The 11,230-nt window shown below is 43.3% G+C and overlaps 1 protein-coding gene across 1 annotated transcript; it reads left to right on the forward strand.

Annotated features, from left to right (window-relative positions):
• The first annotated feature begins 1,727 nt into the window (after positions 1-1,727).
• Positions 1,728-9,208, forward strand: LOC121724216 (uncharacterized protein C3orf20-like). The gene is made up of 15 exons (XM_042110615.1): positions 1,728-1,999; positions 2,637-2,702; positions 2,792-2,891; positions 3,014-3,208; positions 3,661-3,810; positions 4,261-4,381; positions 5,003-5,128; positions 5,416-5,584; positions 6,289-6,502; positions 6,611-6,700; positions 6,793-7,111; positions 7,410-7,526; positions 8,437-8,579; positions 8,761-8,928; positions 9,029-9,208. Exons 1-14 carry the CDS (start codon positions 1,735-1,737, stop codon positions 8,882-8,884), a joined length of 2,199 nt encoding a protein of 732 aa, XP_041966549.1. The 5' UTR covers positions 1,728-1,734; the 3' UTR covers positions 8,885-8,928; positions 9,029-9,208.
• Positions 9,209-11,230: the final 2,022 nt, after the last annotated feature.

The raw sequence follows: 11,230 nt of genomic DNA on the forward strand, positions 1-11,230 counted from the left end.
AGGATTCGGCGCTCTAACCGCCGCGGCCCGGGTTCGATTGTAGGGGCAGCCGTGGCCTACTGGTTAGCGCTTCAGACTTGTAGCCGGAGGGTTGCCGGTTCAAACCCCGACCAGTAGGCACGGCTGAAGTGCCCTTGAGCAAGGCACCTAACCCCTGTTGTTGCAGGCTGCTCACAGCGCCGGGATTAGTGTGTGCTTCACCTCACTGTGTGTGTGCTGAGTGTGTTTCACTAATTCACGGGATAATTGGGATAAATGCAGAGACCAAATTTCCCTCACGGGATCAAAAGAGTATATATGCTTACTACTTACTTATACATCAACAAGCCAATGGGCAGAGGCATGTACTGAGGAAGAAAAAGCTGTCAGACACTGTGTATTGGGTACAGCTGGCGGGACAACACCCAGAGGTCACACAGGACAAGCCGACTGGCTCTACTGGCCCTTGGCTTATGGGGGGTGGGTTGACACCCCATCCCTTCACCAGTAACATGAGCTCTCAGTCTGTGGCAACTGCTCCATGATCTGTATTCATGCTTGCTGTGTATGTGTGTATCACAAAGAGAAGCCAAAGACACTTGTGTGTTGCTCCCTCTACGTTACAATCACATGTTCACCCCAAAAGCATAACGCTGTCATAGTGTCGCCTTTCGCCTATTAGTATATATAATACCTTTTGCCCTCATTACAATAACTGTCCTCACCAACTGACCTCACTCATTCAAAACAGGCGTTGCTTCCCTTTTTAAACAGTGACAAATGCCATGATCCAGATAGCAAAGCAGATGAAATGTAGTCCATCATACACAAAACTGATACAGAACAATGAATGGTTGTGTCAAAATGTGTCTCTATGGAAATATTAAGTCGCCATAAGTGACAAGGACAGAGCTGCACAGAGGACCACTTTCACTATTGTTGCATGTTTTTTTTTATTTATTTTTTTTATCCCAGATTACTTGCGAGAGGTTATTTTTGATGTATGATGTTGTCTGGGACATTTTGCTTTCTAAGATAGAAAATTGCTGGAAGAACAGAGAGTCAGAGACTGATGACTTTGGCAACAGGGGACGCAAACAGCACACAAAGTCTCCCAGCAACAAGTGGTAGACTGTAGGCACGACGCCAGTGACGACGAGTGATGACCCAAATTAATTAAATGATTAATTAGAATAGACATCATATAAATAATGATGAAAAAAAACGTCGAGTATACATAAGCCTACATCTACTCATCACTGCTTATTCGCTTTACAACTGATCGCCTTATGAAATGATTCATTTCAGAGGAAACACGGGACCTATTTTCTTCTTTGACCAGGTGAGCTAGTCTAATACCTAATAGCCTACTTACATGTAAAACTTCATTAGGTTATGGTAACCACTTTTTGCTTCCGAGTAATTCATAGCCATTTCAACATTTTTAGCCAACAGTTGTCAAACAACGTGTAAATAAACAGGATAGACAAACGGAGTCATCTGTAAAGAGGTAAGTTATTAGGGATTCGAAATAGGAACCATGTGAAAATGAACAGCATTAGGTTACTTTACATTTAGGTTACTTATTTATTTTCTCTTACCCTTTACAGATTATCAACAAAGTTAGAAGACAAGCAGGAAGATTTCATGAATATCCAGGACATAAACGCGCAGGATAGAATCCATATCGTGGAACCAAAGGACAGTTCGCACCTTCAGAGAGAGGGCTATATGGACCAAAATATCAATCCTGAGATGACAGAGAGGCAAAATGATATCTCCTTGATGGAGGAACGCAAACGCGCCGCTCCGCAGATGCTTACGGATTTGGGTGAACTTCTCTGCCGCTACGCACAGTCGGGAGAAGACGTCTTCCCACGCGGATTGGTGAATATTCTGAACTGCACATGGAAAGAACTGACTGCGGATGCTCATCATAAAACAAGCAGCCCCTCACAAACAGACACGATCAAACAACGAAAGGAGAAAAGGTCCGGTGTTTCGTTTAGAAAGAACAGAGGTAAAACGCAAGCAAAACTACTGGGAAATGAGCCGCTGGGAAGTGTCGAAGATGCTCCAAATAACATTAAACTGACACTGGGTATGAATGACCATACAGGTAATTAGTTAGATCAGAACAACTTATTTCAACTTAGCTTAGGCTACATGAAACAGCAAAGAAGTCGATATTTACTTAAACAGTCACAACATAGGCCAACCAGAGAGAGAGAGTTCGGTTGATGAAAAATTAAGCAATCACATTTATCAAAGTCAACACTTATGACATCATTGGCTCTTGACTTGCCTATCTGGTTCCTGTTCGTTGTTCGTGATGAGATAAACTTACACTAAACAAAGTGTTAATGACACAACTATCTATCCCCCTTTCTATTCAGAATACTGGCACACCTAGTGTGAGGTCTCTCTCCTTTTAAAAGAAAGCAACTTGGACTGTTAAAGAATTACTGTAGACAGTCTACATTGTTCTCCCATGTGTGTTTTATAGGCCTCAATAGGCTGGGCTTAAACTAGGCTAGTTGTATTGGCTATGCTGCTATAAGTAACAGATGGAGAAATGGACATCCAGGAATGTGATGATACATGCAAGACCTTTCTGACATTATATAGTCGACTACATCTACGATTATTCTTTTCAGTACCCGCGTCTCAAGCATCAACAACCATTGGATTTGCAATGTCTTCCAAATCCTGCAAAGACCAAGGTAACAATTCCAATTTCTTGAATGAATCATGTCGTTTGTGAGCAGGCACACACTTGTTGTTATATACCTTAGTGATGTGTCTCGTCTAGAATGGATCATTCAGCCAGTGGAAGCAACTCCCACTAACTCTCACTGGACTAGTATGTGTCAGTGGGTTTTGGATCGGCTTCAACAAGCTCAAAAACCTTTGTGAGTGATACAATGATCTCACATATATCCCTTACAATTTGTCACATATGCAATACTTGCAACATATGACTGACTTGTACGACTGTTATGTTTCGTGTGATTACTCCCATTGGTAAATAAAGAGGTGTGCCGGGGCAGAGTGCAGTTCTCCTTCGTCACTATGGTGACTCGAAAGACCATGGGAATAAAATCACCACCAGCAAAGTTCAGATGTTTGTTCTGCGTAATGGCACCCCCAAAGTCCCAGCGCTAAGGCTTGAGACTGCACCACTGCAGAAACTACACTACAGGGTCCAAGATGGAACATCGGTCATTTAGTATCCTTAAGCATCTGGCATCTGTTATGAAGAGTTCTGTTACTGGCACGCTCACTTGCGAACACACATAAAGAAACATACACACACACACACCCACACACACACACAAACACTCATCCACGCACAAGATTTTTTTTTGGAACTACTCAGACCAGTATTCTCTGTGAGACTGTAGTCTTTTATGTAAAAACTTGAATGTTTGCCTAATTCAAGAGACGTTATTTACCTGGTGTATTTGAACGTTTGCCTAATTCTAGAGACGTTATTTACCTGGTGTATTTGAACGTTTGCCTAATTCTAGAGACGTTATTTACCTTGTGTATTTGAACATTTGCCTAATTCTAGAGACATTATTTACCTGATGTATTTGGTTTGGATGGTGTCCCTTCAATGTAAACTATATATATAAAAAACACAACACCGTGTGTTTCCCCATGACTGCTTTTAATCAGCTATCCCTCAGGTCAAGTTGCCGTGTGCCAGAGTCACTCGGGCTTGGGCTCTGGTGGTTTCTACACACATGTCTACAGCGATACGTCCCCAGCGTGTGTTTTGGCCACTGTCACAGCATTTGGACGTGGAACTGTCTCACGGCCTCAGAGGTAAACATAAGGATTTTTGTGCACTTTACAAGTTTGAAAAATAAATGTGTGTCATTACACAATGCGGAATAAACATTCAGACACTATTCAGTGTCAATGGACCCTGATTCAGAAGGTCCATATGATAATCTTTGTTGTTTTCGATTATTCACACTTAATGTATATTGATCTATGTTATATGAGTTATGAACATATACATGTTTAATTACAGTATATGAATTCCAGAATTCAAATTATTAGCTTATTGAAGTGTAAACTCACACATTTTCCAAGCCCAGAACTCAATGTATTTAGTTTTCCGTTGTCTCCTCCAGGGGAGTGATGTGTGCTGTGTGGGATCAGAGTCGGGGGATGATGTTGAGTCTTCCGTTGTCTCCTCCAGGGGAGTGATGTGTGCTGTGTGGGATCAGAGTCGGGGGATGATGTTGAGTCTTCCGTTGTCTCCTCCAGGGGAGTGATGTGTGCTGTGTGGGATCAGAGTGGGGGGATGATGTTGGACCCAACTGGGAGAGTGACTAAGAGATGGAGCTGGTGCTCGGGCAAAAAGCCAGGGAAGGCCGTGCTGATCGAGGTGAGGGCAACTGGAGGTGGACATTTACTACACAGCTACACTCACTCTGACCGTTTTGGCACTATCAGCTCAGTTCATTTGCTCACTGCGCTGCTCTTCTGACAATGTATTTAGCAAATATATATCTAAAGGCCTGAGTCCTATGTGTTGCAATATCATGTTGGTTCTGAATATTACGTGTATATCTCTGCAAGGTGCTCGTTTTAGTCAGATATGGTGAGATCGGGTATGGTGAGGGTCATCATATACTGACAGCTGGAGAGAGGGCCGTGCATGGGTGATGGACAGGTGGCCATGTGACTGCCTGTGTGAGGCAGGAGATGAGAAGAGAAGAATGAGAGAGAAAGGGGGGCACATTGGACTTGTCGAGTGACCCTCGGAGACCCAGCTTATCAAATTGCAGTATCAGTGCCAGGCCTATTATTATCCTGATCAGGATCCACTATCTGCTTTCCAAACAGCCTATATTGAGGAGTGACAGCCATTGTTCATAACTTGTTGGTCCGGTTAGGTTTCAGCCAAGTATTATTGCAGGTAATTCATTGTGCAGTTGGTGCCTATGGTCACCTAATAGCATTCAATCAATTTACTAATACTTTCTAACACTTACATTTTCTGCAGGTAACAGAAGAAATGACTGTGAGACTATGCAGTGGCACCAACGCTAGCCTGATGTTCATAGCTCAGAATGAAACTGTCCATCTCTCATTACCTGTTCTACCTGAGCTAGAAACGCAAAACAAACAGGTTAGGTGTCTGTCAGTTATTTTTGAATATGCATACTGTAAGTTTGTGTGAGTGCTTTTTGCTTTGCCGATTACAGTTGTTACTTTTATTTACAATATAGAGAAAATATACACGCTTGCACCCACTTTATATTTTAGGACCTGTTATTGGGAAGAATACAGGAGACAGTAAAAGTGAATGAATGTGTTCTTGATGTTGTTAGCTAGCCTTGTTGCATGTACCTCAGTGTCTGGCTGTGAGTGTTCAGTGGCTCACTTTAGAGTAACAAAACCCTCTGCATTGTCAAGATGTCATCACAAGCCAGTGAGGCCCTTCGGGTCGACCAGGAGGCCGCATGTGGGGAGGCTCCATCTCGGTTTCAGCAGGGAGCCTGTCCACTCCTGGAGCTGAAGAGGCTGCGGAGGAGAGCCAGGCTCATCGCTGAGACATGGCTGCAGCACTACCACATAGTCACGGGTACATAAGACGTGGCTGCAGCACTACCACATAGTCACGGGTACATGAGACATGGCTGCAGCACTACCACATAGTCACGGCTACATGAGACGTGGCTGCAGCACTACCACATAGTCACGCGTACATGAGACATGGCTGCAGCACTACCACATAGTCACGGGTACATGAGACGTGGCTGCAGCACTACCACATAGTCACGGGTACATGAGACATGGCTGCAGCACTACCACATAGTCACGGCTACATGAGACGTGGCTGCAGCACTACCACATAGTCACGGGTACATGAGACGTGGCTGCAGCACTACCACATAGTCACGGGTACATGAGACATGGCTGCAGCACTACCACATAGTCACGGGTACATGAGACGTGGCTGCAGCACTACCACATAGTCACGGGTACATGAGACGACCGCTGCCTCATGGGGCGCTTCAAGGGGGAAAATAATACTGAAAAGGCCTCTCAGGGATTATGTACATTAGGACATTATACTTGATTTCACTTGTATGTCACTTGTCACTTGAATGCCTTCGCTTGTATTGCTGAGTAATATTGCAGCAATTTTTACACAGACTTTTGATTTTTGAAATTCACAGATGAACAATGAAGATTAATTACTTCTGCATTATTCATTATAAAATGTGTTCATTTGTCATAATTATGCAGACACAGAGTGTCTTCCCCAATGCTCTGTTCCATCAGGTGTTTGCGGCCTGGATAAGAGGAGCTTGCAGCCCCTGGGGCAGCAGAAGCTGGGGCAGAAGACGCAGTCTGTACCCCTGCCCTCTTTGGCCACTTCTGTCCTAAAACACGACAGCTCAGCTCAATCCCACAGAGGCTCTGGAAGAGGACAGACCACCAGACATTTATGTGCTCCGATAAGTCACCTTGCATCTTCCTCACTGAAAAAACAGTGGTAAGGAAGACCACAAGATGGCGATCTAGTCATAGATGGCTACTTTGGCTAGGTATCTTAATGATTGTGTTGTGACTGAATGATTATTCAGTCCATGTGTATTGACAGCCATGTGGCGCAGATGAAGCCGCTGAAGGACGAGCCGCAGCACCTCACAGACGCCGGGATCATCAGGGTTCACAGTAACATCAAACTAAAGTACAATTTAGGACTTTATGTTTTCATGCAACCAGTACCATTCCATTCTCCCTTTGTACCTGACCCATCTCAAAATGCTCTCTCTTCTGCAGTTCAGTTTTAGTTCCATGGCTCCCTGCAAACTGGCACCCATCGCCCATGCCCCACGATCCCTTTGGCTCTGCCATCGCCTGCCCGGTTGTTCTCTGTGCCACCCTGAGGGGAGAGGAGAGCTGGCAGTCGCGCCGCTGCAGTTGCAAGCAGATACCCACCCTGACTGACACGGAGTTCGATGCCTTCATAGCTGGACAGGGGTCAGACAGTGAGCAGATCTGGGTGGTGTGCATCACCTCACCCCCTTCACCCAGTAGTGACAGACTGGAAGAGCTTTACAGGAAGATCAACAGAAATAGAAATATGCCCTGTACACAGGTAAAGCCAAACATGTCATTCATCATTAATACATCCTTAGGCTTGCACATTAATAAGAAATAATAATGATGAATAATCTGTTTTGAAGGTTCTAAAAGTCTAAAATTGTATGCGTGTCAAGGAGTAGCAATCTGAAGAACGGGAATAGAGTTCTTGGGAATTCTGGTGTGAATGTTAAGTCTGTTCAGACAGCATCATGAGTTACATGGATGAGAGCAAACAAGTAAATCTACCCTTATTGGTTGATTTGCTCTTTGTACGTTCAGGGACTCTAGCTCTTTTTACATTGTTTCTTCAGTGTCAGATGGACTCCTACCGACTCCTGCGATATGAAGTTCCTAGTCCAGAAGTCCGGAGGGAGATCCACATCACGCTATTGCAGCGTAGACATAATGTTGCTCCTGGGATGTTCCTGGTATGTCAGTTGTTTTAGCATGCATTTTTATCATAATGCTCTAGAGGGCAGCATTTGCAGTGTATTATGTGTCATTCTAAGTGTGTCTAAGTGTGTCAGAGGTGCAGGGTCACTGGCATGTTGCTATGCAGAGGATGATTAGCTTTAGAAGAGAAGAGTACCTGACATACTTCTCTTTTGTGACAACAGTGATATTATTTTACGTTCCCTACTCTAACACATGACTCACTACTTCCGTCAGACTACAGATAACCATTGTAAAGAACAGGTCAGATCAGGTTGAGGGAAAACACAATAGCACTGAGTTGTCATGTCCCTGTCCCTGTTTAAAGCTGATGATACATGGACTTTTTGAGCAATGTTGTTGGGCAATGTTCCTCATTATTGTGGTTCTGGCATTTTCACATTGATATTTGGCAACAGTTTCTTTTCTGGAAAACTTTAATCATCAGTAGGCAAGTTGTCATGATCATCCAATCAGAATAAATGGAACTGGTTATGTGGTTGCCCAGCAACATTGCTCAAGAAGTTGCCCCATGTATCATCACTTTAAGCTGTATGTTGGGTTTTTTTGGAATTACTTTTGTTATTGTGTGTTGTATTTGTGTAGTTGAAATATTTGGTGTCATGGACTGAAAACATGGTCTCATGTCGATAAATGAACTGTGTTATCATCCTGAAATCAGTTTTTACCTGCACATGTAAAAATGAACACAGATAGGCCTACACTTAAGACCAAACACTGTAACTGTAGGCTTACTACTGAAAATGCTTTAAATTATTGTAATCTTCAATCTTTTGTCACAGCTGAAACCAACTCCTTTTTAGATCATAAGAAGCGGATAGATACTAAATGTTTGTAGTGTGCTTTATTCTGCCAGGGAAATGTATTTATTTGAACTGTCCACAGCTGTACCTCAGAGGGAAGCTTCTCTTCGCCGACTACATCTGTAGTGCTCACGGCTGCTCTGTTAGGGAACTTCAAAAACAAGTGGCCAAAACCAGAAGAGAGTACCGGCTTGGCCAGTTCCTGCCTTCAGACTTTAAATCCAGGTACCAAGGAAGCCAGAATTAACAGCCACATAATGTGTGATAAGTAAAAACATCTTATTCTCCTGTATTAATGGTACATGATGTATTCAAGACAATTCTAGACGATATATTCTGCAATATGTGCACATCAACTCTAACTCTGAGCAAACATCAGAAATCCCTGACATATCCCCTCGGTCAGTTCACAGTTGAGGAGTGGCACTGTCCTTGGTGATGGTTCTTATCCAGGGCTAAGAGATCAAACTCTTGCTGAAGGAGGTCTGTGTATGAATCAGTCCCCAAAAGATTCCCTGGAATACACATAACAAGTGCCAGGCATTGGCAGGGGAATATTGCAGGACTTTAAGAGGTATGGTTTACCTCACATGTAATGAACAAAGATCATCTATAGTAAGCGTTTACTGACAAATACTACACATTCATTTTGATTGCTATTCTATTTCACGCAGGCCAAGAAGACTCTCTGCAGTTCACCCTTCAGTAACCACAGTAGCCTCCTGCTGCTTCTCGTGTAAGCAGCATGTTCTGAAGCGATGAGGATAAGCCTGAGTGCAGTGGAACCAACAGTGTCACGTTTTGTTACTGTAGCCCACGGCCGCAACAGGCCCCCCAACGTGCAGCCAGCTATGGAAACAAAATAAGATCAGCTGACACCATAAGTAAGCATGGATGAAACTGCTGTCGCACAGAGATTTGACAGTCCTGGCTAGATTCTGTCATTGGTGGAGAAAAAATGTGGCTTTTTTTTTAAATGTGGCTTTTGTATCTTGTATTTCAGATACTTGTATTTTAGATGTGTTTTCTTTCATGTAACATCATAAAAGATTTATAAACATTCAAAAGTTCAAATGACAGCCCTTGACATGGGTCAGTCATACCATGTGATATGGACACTGACATGTGACATTTTCTGACACATTAGGTGGCATTTGCTGATATAAAACTTTTCTACCATAGACAGCTTACATGACAATACTCCCACAAAGATGATGTGGCAAAATCTATGAATAGTCTACCAAGAGGAAGGATTACAGAAACAGTACATGAACAAAAATATAAATTCCTTATTTCACTCTTGCTCTAATTCAACCACTTACTCCCTGGGGCTAAGTGAGGGGGTGCTGGAGTTTGAGCAACAGTCTTGTGTGACTGACATTAACACTTTTTATTTACAATGTCAGCACCTTCTTAACAGTAATCTTACAACGCACAAAAACCTTAGCTCTATAGGTTTTGGCCATCCAACTTGAGCATAATCTGATCTTCAGGATATAGCTGCAGTGTAATTGAAACAGTGTTCATGACGTGAACTGCCTCCATTCCTGATATTTCTTCTGTGATCAGCCTTAAGTCACTTCTCTGAAACGGACCTTTCTGCAACTCCATATTTACACAACCACCCACATCATAACCAATTTCCTTTTCCTGAGACTGATGTTGCTCAAAACCTCTGTCATCACTCGTTAAATTCTATTCTGTGGTCCCCCAGTTGCCTTCTCAGCTGCCATCTAAGTTCTTAATCAACCCTCTATCAACTAGCTACTCTATCACCTCCATATTAATCTTACATTTAATATACACATTGGCAAAAATATTGGGTCACCTGCCTTGACTTGCACAGTCATGTTGGAACAGGAAAGGGGCATCCCTGAGCTGGGCTTGGCCCCTTGGTTCCAGTGAGAGGAACTCTGAATGCTTCAGCATCAACCAAGAGATTTTGGACAATTCCATGCTCCCGACTTTGTGGGAACAGTTTGGGGATGACCCCTTCCTGTTCCAATATGACTGTGCACCAGTGCACAAAGTCAACGTCATATTAAACCCTATGGATTAAGAATGGGTTGTCACTTAAGTTTATATACGAGTCAAGGCAGGTGACCTAATAATTTTGCCAATATAGTGTAAAAGCACAATATAAACCTAAATCTAAACCTTTTAGCACTCTTTACCATTAGCAGAATATCATCAGTTCGTTTTTTTAGGCAACTATCTAATAATGTGGTAGTCATTTAGAGAATGGCACTGTCTAAGAATGTGGAAGCCATTTAATGAGAGAGAGCACTTTATGAGAGAATGGCACTGTAGCGGTTTGATGAGTGAAGCTGGCCCAAGGTGAGAGCAGGGTGTGGTGACGGTGAGGGCGTGAGCAGGACTGGCCGATAGTCCTCACGGGAGGATGCAGGGGCCTCACCACCCAGTCAGGCCCACATCCTCTTGAGGGAGCAGAGGACAGGCAGGATGCACAAAACTTCATCAGTTACACATGTGGCATGGCGAAGGTACACCATCACGTGAGACCTCCGTGAGTAAGCTATGCCAAGGCACTAAATACCTTCTCCGCATTGGCACACTGCATGTGTGGCCTCTTCCAGAGTTTGGTCCTTTGCTGTTGCTGCCAGTTCAAATCCACTGCAAATCCAATCCAGACTCAGTGTCAACCCCTTGAAACAGCTGACTTTATCACAGGCAGGGTGACCAGATTTGAGTTTGTGAAGAGCAAGTCTGACCTAACTGGGTCTCGGGCATGCTCCCTGGGAAGAAAATGTTGTATATTTTAATGCTTAAATGCATCAATCTGGTACATTTGAAAATAAATTAAGAAGTTAGACTTGCCTATTTTTATCTATGGATGGAAATATGTGTGTTGTAGC

This window comes from Alosa sapidissima, chromosome 11 (assembly GCF_018492685.1).
Source record: "Alosa sapidissima isolate fAloSap1 chromosome 11, fAloSap1.pri, whole genome shotgun sequence".
Classification (NCBI taxonomy): Eukaryota; Metazoa; Chordata; class Actinopteri; order Clupeiformes; family Clupeidae; genus Alosa; species Alosa sapidissima.